Source organism: Thamnophis elegans, chromosome 11 (genome assembly GCF_009769535.1).
Source record: "Thamnophis elegans isolate rThaEle1 chromosome 11, rThaEle1.pri, whole genome shotgun sequence".
Lineage (NCBI taxonomy): Eukaryota > Metazoa > Chordata > Lepidosauria > Squamata > Colubridae > Thamnophis > Thamnophis elegans.
The window spans coordinates 38403925-38425505 of record NC_045551.1 but is presented as its reverse complement, the minus strand read 5'-3'; the positions used below and the strand labels follow the sequence as shown (position 1 = coordinate 38425505).

Below are 21581 nucleotides of genomic sequence, written 5' to 3'. Positions count from 1 at the left end.
GTACATTTGGATACATAGAAGCCAGCTTTTTAGGATCTAAATGCCATCTATAGAACATCTTATAAAAATTTTCTCTCAGGTTTTGAGCTTGTGTAAATTTCACATTTCTTACCCAGATTCTTTCCCATGTATCCAACATTATTGGTTCTTCAATATTTTGAGCCCACTTTATCATACAATCTTTAACTAATCCTGTTTCCGAAGCCATCTGTATTAATACATTATATATCCTCTTTATATGCATTAAACTTTGATCTCTTATTTGTTTAAACAAATTATCCTCCACTTGGATAAAACCAATTTTTTGATCTATTTTCCACCTGGCCTGTAATTGCCCATATTGGAACCATGTTTGAACTACCTTCTCCTCTTTTAATACCTCTAAAGATTTTAGTTGTAGTACCCCCCTTTCCAAAATGAGAAGCTGTCTGTAGGTAGTTCTATCCTGTTTTTGTGCTATATTCATATTTTCAATTGCATGTCTAGGAATTGCCCACATGGGTATCTTGTCATTTAATTTATATTGGTATTTTTTCCAGACCCGCAGTAAAGCATTTCTTAAAATATGGCTTTTAAAATTCTTATCCAATTTTTTGTTGAATAACAGGTAAGCATGCCAACCATATACCAGATCGTGTCCCTCGATATTCAGTATTCTATCATTAGTTAAATGAGTCCAATCACTAATTACAGATAGCGCCACTGCATCATAATATAGTTTTAGGTTAGGTAATTTCAAGCCTCCTCTCTCGCGTACATCTTGCATTATTTTCCTCTTTACCCTCGGCTTTTTTTCCTGCCCATACAAATTTGTTGATGCCCTTCTGCCATTCTAAAAGATTCGCATCTTTTTTGAGTATGGGTAACATTTGGAAGAGAAATAAAAATTTTGGTAAGATGTTCATTTTCACTGCCGCTATCCTACCCAACAAAGATAAGAGCCAAGGTGGCGCAGTGGTTAAATGCAGCACTGCAGGCTACTGCTAGATCAGCAGTTCAGCGGTTCAAATCTCACCGGCTCAGGGTTGACTCAGCCTTCCATCCTTCCGAGGTGGGTAAAATGAGGACCCAGATTGTTGGGGGCAATATGCTGACTCTCTGTAAACCGCTTAGAGAGGCCTGAAAGGCCTATGAAGCGGTATATAAGTCTACTGCTATAAGTGCAATTTCTCCCATTTTTTCATCTCTGTCTGTATACCATGCCAAAGTGGTTCATAATTATGCTTATATAGTTTCCCATTTGAGGTTAAAATATTAACTCCAAGATCATGGTAAAATGAGACGCAACTCACTTAACTCTTTACTTAGTAAAGGAAATTTTAAACTCAATTGTCATAGGTTAAGGACTTACTTGTATTAATTTTTATTACTTTATTATTAATAGTTTACATTAAAATTGTCTATGAAATATATTAACATTGCATTATTAAAATTTGTATTACTTGTATTAATTTGTATACTAAAACTCCAAACATATTCTGCACTCTGAATGTCTTAAATTTTATTACAAAGATGAAAAGGTAGAGTGGACTTTCTTTATGTCAGAGCTCCCTCTTGTGGTTATAAAAATCTTACAAATTCCATAGAAAATAGAAAAATAGGAAAGGTTAACTTACAAAATGCAAATAAAATAAAGCTGATTGCAGTACAATAAGCCCTAGTAAGGCAAATAAAATAATAACCAAAATAAATTATTTCCAGATTGGCAAAATCCTTACTGTATCATTGTATCAAATAGGCAGGTTCTTTTAAATTGATCTGAGTTCTCTGCATTTGTCACACAAAGGAAAAACCATAATGAGCTGTCATTTGAAATCCATTATACAACTTTTAAAGTATCTTAATACCTAGAATCTTAATAACTAGTATTTAGGTATTAATATTTTGTTATGAAATCAAGAGGTTCCTATTGCAATGGTTGTTGACTGGTTTTTCTTGATGATTAAGCATACAGAATACCGTTAAATGATTTTTTTGGATTCATAATCTTTCTGATCAAGCATAAGGCAGATCCCAGTCTTATTGGTAACCTTAGGCAGGAAAATGCAATTAGTATTGTAGGTTTAAATGGAATTTGAAAGAACCCATCTCAGCAATCATTTTCAGACTTGCAGAGGAAGAGATAGTGTGCCATCTCTGTTTGACTTTGACACTGCCTATTGCAGGCGGAAAGCCTCTAACAGAGGAACTTCAAAGGTAGAAAATCACCTATTGTTCCCTGTATCAAGGATAGGAGTGGATAACCAATTATTTTTCCCATTGTTGAATTATAATTGATGGAATTCTTTGCTTTAGAACACGCTGGCTAGAGCTACAAGGAGTTGTTATTTTAGCAACAAGTCCCAAGTCTCCACTTTCATAACTGTTCAGGATCTGCTTCTTCCTCTGCTTCTTTTGGTACATACATTGTGTAATGTGCAAACAGTTTTTCCTCTTGTTCTTTATTGTGTAGTCACGGATTTAAGTCATGGAACTTACATCAGTAAATTAGGTGAGTCTTAAGGTGAATTCATAGCTAAAGTAAAATTCCAGTTGCCTCTGTTTAAATCTTGGTCTTTGCCTTTAAAGTAATGTCAGTGTCATTAATTATTTTGGTATGTGATCACATCATAAAATATACAAGTAATTTATGTTGCAACTATTGAAACATAGGAATAGGGTATCAAAAATGTAAAGCTAATAAAAGAGTCAAATGCTGGCACTACATAGAAGAATGTTACTCTGTAGCAGTGACGTGCGGTGAGCTTTATGGCTGGTGAGGCAGCAATTTTTTTAGACTTGTGGACTTCAACTCCCAGAATTCCACAGCCAGGCATGCTCAGTTCTGATTTAAAGCGACAGCATTTTTCCCCCTTGCAAAATAAGTTTTCCCATTCTTTTTCTTTTCCCTCCCCCTCCTTCCTCCCTCTCTCCCTCCCTCCCCCCTCTCTAAAACAGGCACACGCACACAGAGAAGTTGGATCCCTCTCTCACTCACTCACTCTCAAACAAACACAAACACAGAAGTTGGATTGGATATATTTTCCAATGGCTTGAAAGCAGCTCCTCTGCCATACCCCCGCCCCCCACAATTCCCCTGCTGCCTTCCGATCCGAGCCTTTGATTGCAGGTGGAGCCACATTGCCTTTTCAAACTTGTAATCAGTGAAGCTGGGCTTATATACTTTTATCCAGCTGTGTGTGTGTGTGTGTGTGTGTTTGAAAAGGCAACGTGGCTCTGCATGCAATCAAACTTTTTGAATTCCTCCCCCCACCCCCATACACGGACCTTTTCCAGCTGTTTCAGAGAGGATTTCAACTCTGCTTTTGCCTGTCCTCATGAAAAGAAAAAAAATGTAAAAAGGGAAAGGCAGGAGCTCTGAGTCAGACTGAGCTATTTGTTCCCAGTACTCTAAAAAGCCTCTAAAAATGCCCTCTACAGGAGGCGAGAGAACACGTGCCTCCTTTGCATAAGGAATTTTTCACCTTTTAACCCTTGCTTAACTCTGCTCAAGTGATCATAAAGCTAGAGTAAAGGAGGCCCGTAGTTCTCTCGCCTCCCCTTGCAGTTAAGCACTAAGCAGAGTCATTTACTGTGACTCTGTCAGCAACTACCTTAGCCTTTTTCCTTTTAATTTTTTTTTCTTTTCTTTCTTTTCATGACACTGGTGAGGCCCCGCCTCCCCTGCCTCCCCTGACTGCACGTCCCTGCTCTGTAGTATATTTCTATAGAACAGTCAAGGAACGTTTCTTTATGCTGAATATATAGTTTGAGAAAGGATAGTTTGGTGCAATCTTAGGGTGTCAAACCAGAAGTGAAGCCAGTTTCTTTATTCCCAGGAAAATTGATATGCTTTTTTAAAACTGTTGTTGCTTTTATGGAAGTGTGTATAACCTTGAATGGGAGGATTGGTAGGAACATTGAAATTTTAAGAATATGTTGGAGGTAGTTTCAAAAACTATTACTATGAGGGACATGTCTATTCACAAATCACATACCGATGAGGTTATTCCCTAAAATATTTGCAGTTCAGCCTATCTTTGCTTTTTTTTAAGGACAAGTTCCAAATATGGTACTGAACCATTTACCAGTTTTATTTAATAACAGTGGCTGGGTAGGCTCAGATACATTCATGGAAGCAGACACCAGAGGCTCGTGCTTTACCTTGAAGCATATTACCTTCTTGTTTAATGCAATTTTATTTATTTTCTTATAATTAGATAAGCAATAGATAAGGTCTATTAAGTGGCGAAGAAATGTCAGCTTGCAGGCTGAGTTGCCCAATAGCAATAGTAATTAAACTTAAATACCGCTTCATAGTGATTTACAACACTCTCTGAGCTGTTTACAACGTCAGCATATTGCCCCAACAATCTGGGTCCTCATTTTACCAACCTCAGAAGGATGGAAGGTTGAGTCAACCTTGAGCTGGTCAGGATCGAACTCCTGGAATGTGTAGTGAGTTAGCCTGCAGTACTGCATTCTAACCACTGGACCATCGGGGCTCCATATTACAATGTTTTCTACAATACTGCTTAATTAATCAGTGTATTTAATTGAAATACTTGTAATTTAACAAAAAAGTTATCCCTTTTAATGTATTTATGTCAACCCTTTGATGTTGGCCAGATCAAGAAACCAACTAATCACTGAAGTGATTAGAACTACACCTTATTAAGATTGGCTATTAATAACAGTATCTTGAGCAAGTCTGATTGTGTTGATCTCTCCTCCCTCTCATATTCCCATGGAGGAGCTTGCCTAACTATTTTCCAAATATTGACTTAGTTCCCAAACTTGAGGAATATTTCAGTCTTCATTTTTTTATGTATTGGTTTTCCCCATCTCCCTTATTCTCTATAGCTTTCCCATTATGATCAGAATTATTTCTTTTTCAAATTTCTTTAATTTGACTGTCCCAAAATTATTTTATTTACTGTTTCAGTACTATCAACCTAATATTGGAATGAAAGGACCCTTTACTTCACCAGCAGATAATCATGATGCAGGAAAAGTGAGTTCTGTTCTGTCCATTCTGTTCCGTTCCCTTCTGTTCCATTCCATTTATCTGTATCTCACCTTTATTATTTTTACAAATAACTCAAAGTGGAGAACATATCTAATACATCTTCATCCTATTTTCCCTATAATGATGATCTTGTGGGGTGGGCTGAAAGAGAGTGACTGGCCCAAGGACACCCAGCTGACTTCCATGGCTAAGGAGGGACTAGAATGCCTTCCCTTTCCCGTCCAGTCCCATCTTGTCCCAGGCAGCTTAAATGTCTGCAAATTTATCACAGCATTATATAGGTTCCTCCCCTCCCCCACCTTACCATCTACATAATCAGAGCATTCTTGGATATTTGTAGAGCATCATGAACAATTGCCTGTTTATTCTGGCTCCAAAGAAGACATTTCTCAAAGTGGTGATAGTGGCTATTCGTAGAGGATATCAGTTGATAAATCTCTTGCTGCCAAGTGTTGTTTAAAGCCATTTCACCAGAGCAGTTCCAGTTTTTAGGACTGTGTTTCATAGGACTGCACTTCTCAAAGTGTGCAAGGTTATGCTGTACTCTGGTGTCGCTGACAGATACTTGCATAGCATTATTAATAGATGTTTTGGTCTTGAAATATACTTTCTTTGGGAGAGCACTGCTGTCATCAGTTCTCTCTTACTTGGGCATTTGTCTGCTGCCCTAAAGTCAGCTTGCTACTTAACCTGTAGTGAGATGCATTGAAACCTCAACAAAGAGTAGGAAGCTTACTTGTAGCTATGATTCCTAGAACACTCATATGTGCATTCACATAGTCTTATTCTCTTTCCCCTTTAATGCACTTTCTTTACTGAGTAACCTGTTAATGGTGACTGTCAGTCCTTTAGAATGGAAGAAAAAGAGGGAACATTATCTTAGGCATCCATGGTAAGATGGAGTTCTTGCTCCAAATTTCCTCAGTTGTGGAATATTTCCAATAAGGCTTTTGCACAGGTGCAGTATGCATATGTATGAATGAACTGTTTGCCACTTGAAGACACACAGTTGCAGAAAAAATAAATCTGTTCTAAGGGATATAGCAATAGCACTTAGACTTATATACCACTTTATAGTGCTTTACAGCCCTCTCTAAGCAGTTTAGAGAGTCAGCATATTGCCCCCCACCATCTGGGTCCTCATTTTACTCACCTTGGAAGGATGGGAGGCTGAGTCAAGTGAGATTCAAACGGCCAAATTGCAGGCAGCCAGCAGTCAGCAAAAGTTGCCTGCAGTACTGCACTCTAACTACTGCGCCACTGCAGCTATACATACCTTGGATTTATTATGTAAGGAGACATTGGTATAGGTGGCTTAATGAAGACATTTCATTATTTTAAATACTAAAGATCAAAATAAATATCATAATACTTGTGATTTTATTGAGTACCTTTGGCTATGCTAAGGAATGACCAGAAACCTATTCAAGAGTATACTTCAGAATTTGGATTCAAGCTGTCAAAGATATCTTGTTATGACATTAATATTGCAAGATGCTCAGAGTCTCCAGAACTGGAGCAACATAAAAGTTGTGTGACTAACTAAAAATGTCTCAGAACTAAGAACTTCTCAACAGTGCTGATCATGGGAAATAAAATATCAGAAGTCTCTGGAATTCTCAGTATATACACATGACTAAGCGATAGAAAATGTGACTTTTTTCTTATTTTCAGTTTCAAGGCAAATTGAAGTTTTGCTAGACTTTATGCCTCTTCTGTTTCTCCAAAATCTTTTGTAGTGTCAGAATACTTCAAATAGCTCGGGTCTGTGAATTAGCAATAGCACTTAGACTTGTATACTGCTTCACAGTGCTTTACAGCCTTCTCTAAGCAGTTTACAGAGTCGGCCTATTGCCACCAACAATCTGGCTCCTCATTTTACTGACTTAGGAAGCATTAGTTGTCAATCAATATTGAGGACTCTTGTAAACAAACATTTAATAATAGCTAGACATCATCATAGATTTGTATGGGTGTCTATAAATGTGGTGCTTATGTTATGAAAAAAAATGACCACCTCTGTTTTTTCAGATGCATGTTGGTTGAAGTTTAAAGATATGCATATACATATGTTGTGGTTATATATTAAGCTTGCTGATAGAATCAGCACTGCATTCCATAGGGAACAAGTGCAAGGCAACCCAATTTTGTGGGGGGGGGGAGGGGAGAGTGGCATTTCTTTTTTTAATTTGCTGTACTTGCAGCCTGTATTGAAGCTCTGCAAATGAAAGGCCAGGTGATTTGGTAACAGAAGCATCAAAAAGGATGCACAAGCTTACAAGAAGGAAGGAATAGGAAACCGAAGGAAGCAGAAAATTTCTGAAGGGATTAATTAAAAAGAAGTGTTTTAAGCAAAAAACATGGAATTAAGCAAAAAACATGGGAAAAGGGTTGAGGAGAAGAAATGACATATAAAAAGGGAGGAATAGAATGATAGGAATCTAAACATTCATTTTCTTTGGTGTTAAGCTTATTGGTATTTACCAATATTTATTTAAGAACTGGAAATGATTACTCTTTAGTAAAATACCTTGGAAGTATTGTAATAAAGGAAGAATAACTTATGGTTGTGTAACAGATTAGTAACAGTCAAGAAGGTTTTTAAATTCTGTCTGCAGATTAACAGCCCATAGTGATTTTTATTTGGTTGAAAAAATCAAACCAAATGTCACCTAGTGAAAATTTTTAATATGTAAAATATTATCCTATTTAGATATATCAAAATTTACTAGTATCATAGATATTACATTGCAGTCTTATGCCCTAATATTTTTTACTGTTTCACTTCAGCAGAATTGTCGATCCTTATTCTTGTCTGGCCATGTTGGGTTTGATAGTTTACCAGATCAATTGGTTAACAAATCTATCCATCAGGGATTTTGCTTCAACATTCTCAGTATTGGTAAGTAATTTAACTTTCAAAAGTATAAATTAATTTAAACAGGTCATGTTGAAAAGCCTGAAGTAATGAAAATGACAAAGATATTAATGTTGACCTCTGGATATTGTTCAAAGGTGACATAACTAAGTTTCTTTACCTTTTTACAGTAAATTCCTTAATCTGTTTAATTAAATACATTTAATTCCTTAAGTACTTTATATTCCTTAACTGTTCCCGTGCTTTAAGCTTCACAAACATTACAAAATATAGTGTTTTTTTATGATTAGCAATAATTCTACATTGGTTTATTTTGACAGTAAAAAAATAGCTTTTAGGGCCTTTGTATTTATTTAATGAAAATGCTATTCCATTTTTCCTACAGAGCATTTTTAAACATTTCCCACCTATTTTCAAGAAATACTTATCAGGGTTAAAAGAACTTAGTGAGTAATTTGCAAATAAAAGTTTTAATAAATATTATTGTTCATTTTTAAAGTCAGAACCTCATCTGAAGCAGAATAGGCTATAAGTCTAATTATAATAAAAAGTATGCTATTACAAATTGAACAAAATAGTTTAAAATAGATAGTCCTCAACTTATGATTGTTTACCAATGGTTCAAAGTTACCACTTGGAAAAAGTCACTTAAGACTTGCACTTGCACTTGCGACCGATGTATCACTGCCATGGTCACACAGTTGCAATTTGTGCACTTGACAACTTATTTACAACTGGTTCCCGCAACCTGCAGTCACATAACCATGATTTGCATCTTTTTTTTGCCAGTTTCTGACAAAAATTGAATTTTCTTAGCAACCACCATTAAAATTTTGTAAAATTATGTTCAACCTGACTTATGACCACAATGACATACAGTGAAAATTCTTGTCTCAATTATCATCATAAGTCAAGGACCACTTGTACATATGACTGATTAAAGATGGATATTTCATCCCATATCAGTCATTATGAGCTCATTGTTTGGTTCAGTTATTGTGTCTCAGCTTACTGTATTTTAGAGGATTGATGTGAGAGTAACTGAGAAGTGAAAGCCATGTGTGCTAGTAACTTATGAAGACAATATTTGAAGAGAGTTGAATGAGATGGATTTTTTTTTAAGTGATAGCATTTTAGAGGCCATCTTCTGAAAACTCAGCACTTTGGTTTCAGTTTCTTGGATACAGTTCCAATAGAGTAAAAGGAAACACTGAAATGAAATCAGTGATATGGAAGTGACAGTGGAAGACAGAAGGAAATAAAGACTTGATGAGAAGCAACAGTTCTTGCAGGTTGCAGAGTGAATGAATGGGCACCTGATGTCTTTTTGAAAAATGCTTTTACATATTGTTCAGATGTTACTATAAAAATTACAAAAGGAAAGTCATTTCTAATTATCTCCCTAATAAAGTTATAACAAAACTCACTGTATTACTTTTAAATGGTAGAAATGAAATTTTTCTTTTTGTGTTTCAGTGACATTTATGCAAGTGCATCTGTGATATAACTGTACTTCTAAAATCTCTCTTTAATTTTAGGAGAGACAGGAATTGGAAAATCAACTTTGATTGATACATTGTTCAATACCTCTTTCGATGATCATGTGTCAACACACTTTCAGCCAAATGTGAGGCTTAAAGCTCAGACTTATGAGCTTCAGGAAAGCAATGTCCGATTGAAGCTGACAATTGTAAATACAGTTGGATTTGGGGACCAGATAAACAAAGATGATAGGTTAGTATCTCTTTAATTCAAACGAGCTGCCTGCTGCTACTGATCTAGATTCTTGGCATTTATTTTATATAATAGAACAAATATAACCTTGTATATCAATAACATCTAATTAAGCCACTAGTAATCATTTCCAAATGGTTGCTTATAGTTGGCAATTATGTTCCTTCTTGTTCAACTATGTTGAATGGGTTGGGTTTGCTAGGCTTCTCAATACTAAGTAATAGTGTTTGGATTAGTATTCTTGTGTCCTACCCTTCCATTGTAAAGTGAGTGGAATAAGTTATGCAGTCTGCATAATGGACAATAATAGGAAAAAGTAACATCCATAAGATTAAAGTTGACTCTGCTTTAGGACTTCACAATTTAAGGTAAAGATAAAGATTTCCCTGCACATGCGTGCTAGTCGTTTTCAGCTCTAGGGGTGGTGCTCATCTCCGTTTCTAAGCTGAAGAGCCAGTGCTGTCCAAAGAAGTCTCCTTGTTCATGTGGCTGGCATGACTAAACGCCGAAGCACACAGAGTGCTGTTACCTTCCCACCAATGTGGTCCCTATTTTTCTACTTGCATTTTTTAACATGCTTTCAACTGCTAGGTTGGCAGAAGCTGGGACAAGTAACGGGAGCTCGCTCTGTTATGCGGTGCTACAAATTCAAACTTCTGAATTGCCAACCTTCTGATTGACAAGGTCAGCCAATTCAATTTGTCAATTTTAATAGATTTGTATGCCGTCCAATCCCGGAGGACTCCGGGTGGCTTACATAAAAACAGTTCAAAAGAGAAGATATTAAAATTTTAAAATATAAGACAGAACGAATTAAAAAAGGAAGGCTGACAAGGTCAGTGTCTTAGCCACTGAGCCACCACGTCCCACTTCACAGTTTAGTTTGTTCTAAATTAAAATTTAAAAATCTCCTTGGTTTTTTTTCTAGCATACATAGGAAATGGCTCTATAGTTTTGATTTTATAACACAATGTGATGAGTTTTGCTGGAATATTAAATGATTCTGAAAACAATAAAGACTGCTGAATTATATTTTTAAAAGCTGTTTTAGATATAGATTTGTTGCATAGTTAGAAAATGTTTTGTGTCCTTGGACAGAATTAGATTATATTTGCATGCATTTCTTTTTTCTGTTCAACCATGTCTAAGTATCAGAGACTGTTTTACAAGATCTTGAACTCCACAGATTGTTTCAAAAAGACAATTGATACAGCTTACAATATTCTGAGTTATTAATAGGTAGTAAAATTTTATAAAAATAGAATAGAATTGTTAAAATTATTGTTATCCTCTCCAGTTTGAGCAGGCATATTGGCATGGTATTTAACTCCTTGTTCTAAAACTGATTTTTTCTCTCTCTAGTTATCAGCCAATTGTCGATTATATCGATGCACAATTTGAGGCCTACCTCCAGGAAGAGCTGAAAATTAAGCGTTCCTTATATAATTATCATGATACTCGCATCCATGTGTGCCTGTATTTCATTTCACCCACGGGGCATTCCCTTAAAACTCTTGATTTGTTAACAATGAAAAATCTTGACAGCAAGGTAAGATTTTTTAAATCATTTTTAGGAAAAGATCAAAATACCCCATCTTTTAAAATAACATACAGGTAGTCCTCAACTTACAACTATAGTTGGGATCCGAACTCCCATTGCTACTTAAGTCAATCATGCCCAGTTTTATGGCCTTTTTTGTCATGGTTGTCAAGTATATCACCATGGTCATTAAATGAATTTGACTTACTTCATTGACTTTGGTTGTTGGAAGCCCGTTGGGATAGTTGTAAACGGTGATCATGTGACCCCAGGATGCTGCAACCGTGATGAATACGTGTGAAATACCAAGCACATGAATTGTGATCACATGACCATTACACTACATAGGATCAGCGATAACTTTGAATAGTAGTAGAACAAGTGATGGTAAGTTGAGGACTATCTGTAATAATGTTAGGTATGAACAACTAGAGCCACACAAGGGTTCCATTAGCTGCTTTATTGCTGAAATCCATGTACAGAAATCTTCTCAGATTAACAGTTTGCACCTGAGTAAAATTAATGTTCAGTGGCACTAAAGATGGGTCAGATTTCGCCATCTTGTGCCCACATAGGGATTTCAGACGAATTCCCCATTTAACTCCACCTGGCTCAGCCATTCTCTCTCCAACATATTCAGTGTAATATTTTAAAATGTATTTTTTTAATGGTTGTAGCATTAATGAAGGTTTTAATAAAAATAAACATTGTTTCAATTTGATGAGTAGGTCAGTGTGACTGAGTAAGATTAATCATTATTTTGGGGGGAAAATGAGAAAGTTATTTTGTTACGGTATAAGAAAAGCATGATATTACCTACTTTATATAAGGCATATTATATATGTTTGTGGCAAAATTTAGTGAAACGTCTGTATGTTCCCAGTGTTGTAAGTAACTTGCTAAATAAATTGGCAATCTAAGATTGCTATTAGGAAATATAGGATGATTTTTTTTCTTGTTTGGGAAAATACCATATTTTTTGGAGTATAAGACACACCATTTTTCCTCTAAAAAGAGGCTGAAAATCTGGGTGCGCCTTATACACCGAATACAGCATTTTTTCCTCCTGAAGCCCCTCCCCTTCACCAAAATGGTCGTGCATAGCCTTATGGAGGCTTTCAGACAGCTCCTGGGGGCTGGGGAGGGCAGAAATGAGCAAAAAACGGACTGTTTCCCAGCCCCCAGCAGCACTCTATAAACCTCCATAAGGCTATGCATGCAATTTTTTTGACAAAAAATAGGCCGTTTTCACAAAAAATGGGCCATTTTTTGCTCATTTTTGCCCCCACAGGAGCACTCTGGAAGCCCCCCCAAGGCTATTCATGCCTTTAAAAAAGGGGGGGGCATTTTTGTGGAAAACGGGCCGTTTTGGGGAGGTTTGCAGAGTGCAAAACCTTTTTTCTCCCCCTTTGGGAAAGCTGTTTAATTAGAGTGGTTGATGAGAATTACATTGATCAAGTGTATTATTTAAGGATTTAAATTATTTAAAAGAAATAGACCAAATAAAGGAGGAGATGGAGTTGCACTATATATAAGAAATAACTACATCTCTACAGAAATAGAGCACAACAATGATGAGAACTATCTTGAATGCATTTGGGTCAATATTAAAGGTTGGCGGGGGGGGGGGACGACAACATTGCCATGGGTCTATACTACAGGCCACCCAACCAAGCAGACAAAGTAGATGAACTTTTTGCTAGTCAGCTAACTAAGGTATGTAGGAAGCACACCACAATAGTAATGGGGGATTTTAACTCCCCTGACATCAACTGGGAAATAAACTCTGCACCAATGGAAGATCCAATAGGTTCCTAACAAACCTAGCAGACAACTTTGTTTCCCAAAAAGTAGAGAAGGGAACAAGGGGATCTGCCATATTAAACTTAATTCTCACTAACAGAGAGGAAATGATAGAAGGTGTTGAAGCCATAGGAACCCTGGGGGCAAGTGACCATGCAATATTGGAATGCAACATTATGCAAACACAAGTAGTAGAACAAAGTCAAACTAGAGTCTTGGATTTTAAGAGAGCTAATTTCAATAAACTTAGAGAGAGCTTGGGAAGAATTCCATGGATGAGAATCCTAAAGGGGAAACCAACTCAAGAAGCTTGGGAAATTTTGAAAAATGAGATTACAAAAGCTCAGTCTAGCACAATACCAATGAAGAAGAAAAATAACAGCTCCCAAAAGAAACCAGCATGGCTGCATAAAGAACTCTCTGACAAATTGAAAGACCAAAAAGTTAAGTATAAAGAGTGGAAAGGGGGGAACATAACTAAGGCAGAATATCAGCAAATAGCCCGAGCCTGTAAAGATGAAGTAAGGAAAGCTAAGGCTTACAATGAAGAAAGGCTTGCCACAAAAGTAAAAAAATAACGAAAAAAGTTTCTTCCAACATGTTAAAAACATGAAAAAGGTTAAGTAAGGAAACAACTGGTCCATTGCTGGGAGAAAGTGGCAAGAAGGTGACAAGCAACAGGAAGAAAGCAGAACTATTTAACTCATTTTTTGCATCTGTCTTTACACAAAGGGATAAAACAGTCCAACCTATAAAAACAGCACCACAAAAATCAGATTAGGAACACAAATTGAAATAGGGAAGAAAATGGTAAGTGAGCACTTGTCTACCCCTAGACGAGTTCAAATCACCAGGACCGGACGGATTATACCCCAGGGTTCTGAAGGAACTGGCAGATGAGATCTCAGAACCACTGAACTATATCTTTCAGAGATCCTGGAGCACCGGGGAACTGCCAGAGGACTGGAAAAGAGATGATGTGGTTCCCATCTTCAAAAAAGGGAAAAAAATAGATCCAGGAAACTATAGACCTATCAGCCTGACCTCAATACCAAGAAAGATTCTGGAAAAGATAATCAAGCAACGAATTAGCGAACACCTAGAAGTAAACAAAGTAGTAGCCAAAAGCCAACATGGGTTTGTCAAAAACAGATCATGCCAGACTAATCTTATTGCATTCTTTGACCAAGTGACAAAATTAGTGGACCAGAGGAATGCCGTCGATATAGTTTACTTGGACTTCAGTAAGGCATTTGATAAGGTAGACCATAACTTACTACTACATAAAGTAGAAGGATGTGGGTTGGACAGCATCACCACCAGATGGATTTGTAACCGGCTGACCAACCGCACTCAACGTGTAGTCCTCAATGGAACTGCATCTACATGGAGGGAAATATGCAGTGGAGTACCCCAAGGCACTGTTTTGGGCCCAGTCCTCTTCAACATCTTCATCAATGATTTGGATGAGGGAATAAATGGGGAACTCATCAAATTTGCAGATGACACCAAGCTGGCAGGAATAGCCAACACTCCAGAAGATAGGCTTAAGATACAGAAGGATCTTGACAAACCTGAACATTGGGCACTTTCTAACAAAATGAAATTCAATGGTGAAAAAAATAAGGTTCTACATTTAGGCAAGAAAAACAAAATGCACAGGTATGGGTGGTACCTTGCTCAATAGTAGTAACTGTGAAAGGAATCTTGGAATCCTAGTGGACAACCATTTAAATATGAGCCAGCAATGTGCAGCAGCTGCCAAAAAAGCCAACAGAGTTCTAGGCTGCATAAACAGAGGGATGGAATCAAGATCACGTGAAGTGTTAAAACCACTTTATAATGCCTTGGTAAGGCCACACTTGGAATACTGCATTCAGTTTTGGTCGTCACAATGTAAAAGAGATGTGGAGATTCTACAAAGAGTGCAGAGAAGAGCAACAAAGATAATTAGGGGACTGGAGGCTAAAACATATGAAGAACGATTGCAGGAACTGGGTATGTCTAGTTTAATGAAAAGAAGGACTAGGGGAGACATGATAGCAGTGTTCCAATATCTCAGGGGTTGCCACCAAGAAGAGGGAATCAAACTATTCTCCAAGGCACCTGAGGGTAGAACTAGAAGCAATGGATGGAAACTAATCAAGGAGAGAAGCAACTTAGAACTGAGGAGAAATTTCCTGACAGTTAGAACAATTAATCAGTGGAACATCTTGCGTCCAGAAGTTGTGAATGCCCCAACACTGGAAATCTTTAAGAAGTTGTTGGATAGTCATTTGTCTGGAACGGTATAGGCAGGGGGTTGGATGAGAACACCTCCAAGGTCCCTTCCAATTTTGCTATTGTATTGTATTGTAAGTGCTGTCCCAGCAGAAACAAAGTTTTAGGTGCTACAGGTTGTCAGCTGTTTCCTTCTCCAGCACATGGATAAATACACCTGGAAACATCTACCTACCTACCTACTCTCTTTCTCCCTCCCACCCTCCCTACCTACTGTATTTCTCTCTCTCTCTCTCTCTCTCTCTTTCCCTCTCCCTCTCCCTCCCTCCCTCCATCTACTTATATACCTACCTACCTACATACTCTCTCGCGCTCTCCCCCCTACCTATCTACTGTATTTCTCTCTCTCTTTCTCTATCCTTCTACCTACCAACTTACCTACTCTCTCTCTCCCCCACCTATCTACTGTATTTTTCTCTCTCTATCTCTCTCTATTTCTCTCTATCCCTCTACCTACATACCTATCTACACTCTCTCCTTACCTACCTACCTACTGTATTTCTCTCTCTCTCTCTCTCTCCCTCTCCCTCCCTCCCTCCATCTACTTATATACCTACCTACCTACATACTCTCTCGCGCTCTCCCCCCTACCTATCTACTGTATTTCTCTCTCTCTCTTTCTCTATCCTTCTACCTACCAACTTACCTACTCTTTCTCTCCCCCACCTATCTACTGTATTTTTCTCTCTCTATCTCTCTCTATCCCTCTACCTACATACCTATCTACACTCTCTCCTTACCTACCTACCTACTCTATTTCTCTCTCTCTCTCTCTCTCCCCCCTCCCTTTATCTACCTACCTACATAACTATTCTCCCTACCTACCTACTGTATCTCTCTCTCTCTCTCTCTCTCTCTCCCTCCCTCCCTCCCTCCCTCCCTCTATTTACCTACCTACTATTTTTTTAAAAAAGCCTCTTCAAAACCTGGGTGCATCTTATACTCTGGTGCGTCTTATACTCCGAAAAATACGGTATTTTTTAAAATATCGGATATATTTCTGGGATTTGATTTGGTCTGTAGACCCAACAGAACACATAAGCTAATTAACATGAATGTCATGACAGCTACTCAACATCAACCTGTCTAGATATTGATATATTTGTGTAAAGATATTCTCTACGCTAAAACACACCTAAGCTTCAAGTAAAAAATTAAAAACCATGTTTGACATAAAGTATGAGCTGCTTCTAAAAGTAACAATGTGCAGAGCTGGATGCGTTTCGATATACTGCAATGTTGAATTGTAGTAGAAAACAAAAGCAAACTTTAATCAGACTGCAGGGCGAGGAAAATATGTAAGAAATAAATGGGAACTATTGTTATCAAATAGCTACATTATCATAATTAGAGGCATGGGCTGAAATTATATTCTAATTAAAAATATTTTCTATAATTGTAATTAGGACTGTTTTAAAGTAATGATAATGACTGAAGGAAGATATTATTGTAGTCTATATAAATCTGGAAGTTAGTTTAAGAGGGAGTGGGTCTATTTTGTATTGAAACTGAGAAGATTGAAATTAAAAGAAAAGACATTCAAGCTGAATATTGAAAGGAATTTTCTGAAAGTAAAACCTCACACAGTGAAATGAACTGCCTAATACAGTAGTAAAGTCCCCATTTTAAGTTGGATCTTAACAGCTATCAAGAATTGGTTGGAGTAGATGACCATGAACTCCCTTCCAATTAGAGTCTAGTTTCCTGTGAAATGAATAACCAACCTGTCTTATATTGATTTGGTATGGACTAGGCTTTCTATAAGTGCTTTGGGCAGTGAAATAATCTTTGTGCTACCATTCTATTAAGTAAAATGTTCCATGCTATTTAAAGCAATTGCACTATCATTTTAAAACTAACTAACATTAATAGAAGTACACCTCAGAGAGAATGAAAAAAAATGAGTTTTATATATATTTAAATACTAATTTGTACTGCTTCAACAATTTTTTTACTGTTGCTATTTATTATCATAAGTAGATGAACTGAATAAGCAAGTTAACTAAAACTCTAGGGTAGTCATCTGAACAAAGTGAACTCCTTATTAAATAACTGCTACTCATCATGTTAGTCCTGTCTGGATTCATCTCTTGTCTGTTTAATATGAACTAAGTCTAATGAAGATGTCACGAGAATAGATAGCTAGGCATCCACATCTGAAAGATAGTTGTAAATGAGTTGATAGAGAAAATGTGTATTTGACATAGGCCTGCGCATGCGTGAGAATGAGAATGGCTGCCGAGTCTTACCGCTCCGGCTACCGAAAGACAGCAAAGAAATAATTCAGATGACCAGGACCCTGGACATGGAAGCAGAGGGGTTCCTGCAGAGCACGGACGTTTGGGCTCTTCAGGGAGGTAACTATTTGAGGAGGGGGCTGCATTTGAGCGGCTTCTGGACGGCGTTGCCTCCCCCGTTTCTTTCATTGACCTACTTACACAGCTGGCTGGCGGCGGCGGCAGAGACGGCTTTGTGCAAGAGGCGGCGGTTTCGGCCCCGTTGCCCTGGGAAGTGTTGGACTTTTCCTTTGACTGAGCAGTGCCGAGGCGTTGGTGTGTGCCCCGAAGAGGGGGTGGGGAGCCCAGGAGAGATGCCTATTGGGACTGGGGGACTGGCTTCTTGCCCCCACCATAGCCCTGTGGACTCCCCCCCTTCCCTCCTGGCGCGGCGTTTTCTTTCGCTTTTGCCGCTGTCCCTACGAGGCCCCACGTTGCCTGACCATCTTTCTGCTCGGACTGGGACTCAAGGAACCCAACGACAGGCCTCCTGTGGTGACCAGTGCCATCCACTGCTGCTACTACTTCAGGAGTATCGCATTAGTCACCACTATTGCTATCATTTTGTATTAGACGCCATTATTCCGGAGAGACAAGAGCTGGCAGCTTGGACTCCCCCCAGTGGCCACTACTGCAACTGCAGCCCTCGGATTTTTATACGGATTTTTATATGTATGAACGAACTACATCTGTTCAATCAGTGTCACCTCTCTCTGCCCCAGTGTCACTACTGCAGCCACTCAGACTCTGCCTTTTACTACACGTTTGGCAGTCCGGACTTAACATCTTTGGCAGGCCCCTAAATCATCTAGACTCCTGGGACTTTTCAATCCTACCAGAGGGAGGGAGGCACCATCCTCCCCCCTCTATGTATTTTCAGTGGATTGGAACTGGGCCTTTAACCATCTTGCCAATTAATTGCCATAGGAAGGGAGAGGAGTGGAGTACCTCTCCCCCCTCCCCCCCTAGGGGAGGGTGGAGGACGCCTTGGACTATCACAAGCTTAGTACGGACTTGCCAACTTGCGCAACTTTTAATTTTTAAATTTTAATTTTTTAAACTGGTATGTTGAGTGCATGGGATTGTCTGGGATGGCGTGAATGATCTCACTTTTATTATTATTATTGTTGTAATCTGTGTTTTTTAATTACTCGTGAGGACTGCTTGTGTGAGAGCTTGGGTATGATTGACTCGGAGGACCTGCCGGGGTTTGTGGGGGTCACCGGGGTGGTCGGGGGGACTATGGCCACGGGAGAGGGTCGGAGCATTGCGGTCATAACAGGGAGGGGCAGATATGGCGGGGACTTTAGGGCAAGCCATTACCAGGGAAGGAGGGTTCGCTACATTACAGAGATCCCTCCTTCCGGCCCTATGAGTCCCACTCCAAGACCAGATGGCGCGAGTAGTCAGGACCCTGGTCTCAGGCTGCTGTTGCTAAATGCCAGGTCTGTTGTTCACAAAGCTCCCCTCGTCCGGGACTTAATTGTTGACGAGAGGGCAGACCTGGCATGTATTACTGAAACCTGGCTGGGCACAGAAGGAGGAGTCCCCCTTGTAGAGATGTGCCCAGAGGGATTTCAGGTGCTTCATCAGCCGAGAGCCCAGGGAAGGGGTGGCGGTGTGGCTATTATTATCCGGGAGTCTCTGTTACCTCGTAGGGTCCCTGCTCCGGAGCTTGCCGGGTGTGAGTCCCTGCTGATAAAGTTGGACCTCAAGGGTCAAGTGGGTTTACTGCTAACGTACCTGCCTCCCAACTGCGTTGCAGCATCCCTCCCCTTGCTCCTCGAGTCGGTAGCCGAGCTGGCAGTTGAGCTCCCCAGGCTTATAGTTCTGGGGGACTTTAACTTGCCATCGCTCGGTGAACGCTCTGATGGGGCGCAGGAGTTCATGGCTTCCATGACAGCCATGGGCCTGACCCAGGTAATTCGGGGCCCAACTCATACAGCGGGTCACATGCTCGACCTCGTATTCCTCTCGGAGCAGTGGATGCGTGATCTTGGTCTGAGGGGTAATGAGATCATACCCCTGTCGTGGTCAGACCACTGCCTACTGAGGCTTGACTTCCGGAGGCCAAACCCCCACCGTAGGGAGGAGGAACCGACCAGGTGGTTCCGCCCCAGGCGACTTATGGACCCTTTGAGGTTCCAGACGGAGCTTGGGGTAATTCCCGACACTCTCGCCCACAGTTCGGCGGAGACTCTGGTTGCCGCCTGGCATTCGGCGGCGTCGGAGTCTCTTGACCAGATTGCGCCACTACGGCCCCTCCGGGTCAGCGGATCCCGGAGACCTCCTTGGTTCACCGAGGAGCTCCGGGAGAAGAAGCACCGGAGGAGACGCCTAGAGCACCTGTGGAGGTCCGATAAGTCCGAGGAGAACCGAGCACTTTTGACTACCTGCACCAAGGATTACATCCGGGCACTAAGAGTTGCCAAAAGAACGCATATCTCCGCCTTGGTAGCGTCCGCCGAGTCACGCCCAGCCGCCCTGTTTAGGATCACCCGCTCCCTCCTTAATAGGAGGGATGCGGGAGACCCCTTGCAGGGTAGGGCTGAGGACTATGCCCAATTCTTGGCGGACAAAGTTGCTCGGTTTCGTTCGGACTTGGACTCCACCGCCGTAGATCCAGCCGAGACACAGGGGGATTACTTGGCAAACCATCTCTGGGTTGAGTTCCAGGATGTTGCCTCTGGGGATGTGGACAAGGCCATTCGAGCTGTAAGTGCCTCCACCTGTATTCTGGACCCGTGTCCCTCCTGGCTGGTTGCCAACAGCAGGGAGGTGACACATGGCTGGATCCAGGCGGTCGTGACCGCCTCCCTTCGGGAGGGGCACTTCCCCGCCGCACTTAAGACGGCGGTGGTGAGACCCCTCCTGAAGAAACCATCCTTGGATCCAGCCATTTTAAACAACTATTGTCCTGTCTCCAACCTCCCCTTTATTGGGAAGGTTGTCGAGAAGGTGGTGGCCTTCCAGCTTCAACGGGCCTTGGAGGAAGCTAGCTATCTTGACCCCTTCCAGTCCGGCTTCAGACCCGGTTACAGCACTGAAACCGCTTTGGTCGCATTGACCGATGATCTCTGGAGGGCCAGAGATGGAGGCCATGCGTCCATCCTGGTTCTCCTTGACCTCTCAGCGGCTTTCGATACCATCGACCATGGTATCCTTCTGCGACGACTGCGGGAGGTGGGGGTGGGAGGCACTGTTTTGCAGTGGTTCTCCTCCTACCTCTCGGACAGGTCGCAGTCGGTGTTGGTCGGGGGGCAGAGATCGTCCCTGAGGCCCCTAACATATGGGGTGCCGCAGGGTTCGGTCTTATCCCCCCTACTATTTAACATTTACATGAAACCGCTGGGCGAGATCATCCGGAGGCACGGGATAAAATACCATCAATATGCGGACGATACTCAACTGTATCTGTCCGCCCCGTGCCAACTCAATGAAGCGGTGGACGTGATGAGCCGGGGCCTTGAGGCCGTTAAGGACTGGATGAGCGCTAACAAACTGGTGCTCAACCCGGACAAGACCGAGTGGCTGTTGTGTTTCCCTCCCAACAATTTGGCTGACATCCCAACACTCAGGCTGGGGGGTCAAATTTTATACCCCTCAGATAGGGTCCGTAATCTAGGAGTCCTCCTGGATCCACAGCTGACTTTTAACCATCAGTTGTCGGCTGTGACCAGGGGGGCATTTGCCCAGGTTCGCCTGGTCCGCCAGTTACGGCCCTACCTGAACCGGGAGGCTCTCACAACAGTCACTCGAGCCCTTGTGATCTCTAGGCTGGAATATTGCAATGGGCTCTACATGGGGTTGCCCTTGAAGTGCATCCGGCGACTGCAGTTAGTCCAGAATGCAGCCGCGCGAGTGATAGTGGGCGCACCGCGGTTCACCCACATTACACCCATCCTCCGCGAGCTGCACTGGCTACCTGTCGATCTCCGGGTGCGCTTCAGGGTATTGATGACCACCTTTAAAGCACTCCATGGTAGTGGATCTGGGTACTTGAGAGACCGCCTTCTGCCGATTACCTCCCTTCGACCGATTAGATCGCACAGATTGGGCCTC

General features: G+C 40.7%; 1 protein-coding gene across 7 annotated transcripts in view; it reads left to right on the top strand.

Annotated features, from left to right (window-relative positions):
- Positions 1-21581, top strand: part of SEPTIN10 (septin 10) — a 50489-nt gene that overhangs the window by 7382 nt on the left and 21526 nt on the right. For 4 of the 7 annotated variants that reach the window (XM_032226181.1, XM_032226179.1, XM_032226177.1 and 1 more), the window contains exons 2-5: positions 4925-4993; positions 7799-7910; positions 9425-9620; positions 10983-11169. In XM_032226181.1, coding sequence (XP_032082072.1) covers positions 4946-4993; positions 7799-7910; positions 9425-9620; positions 10983-11169 — 543 coding nt within the window. In that variant the 5' untranslated portion in view covers positions 4925-4945. The remainder of the gene's footprint in view (positions 1-4924; positions 4994-7798; positions 7911-9424; positions 9621-10982; positions 11170-21581) is intronic. The other 3 variants (XM_032226178.1, XM_032226183.1, XM_032226182.1) reach the window with 3 other exon arrangements.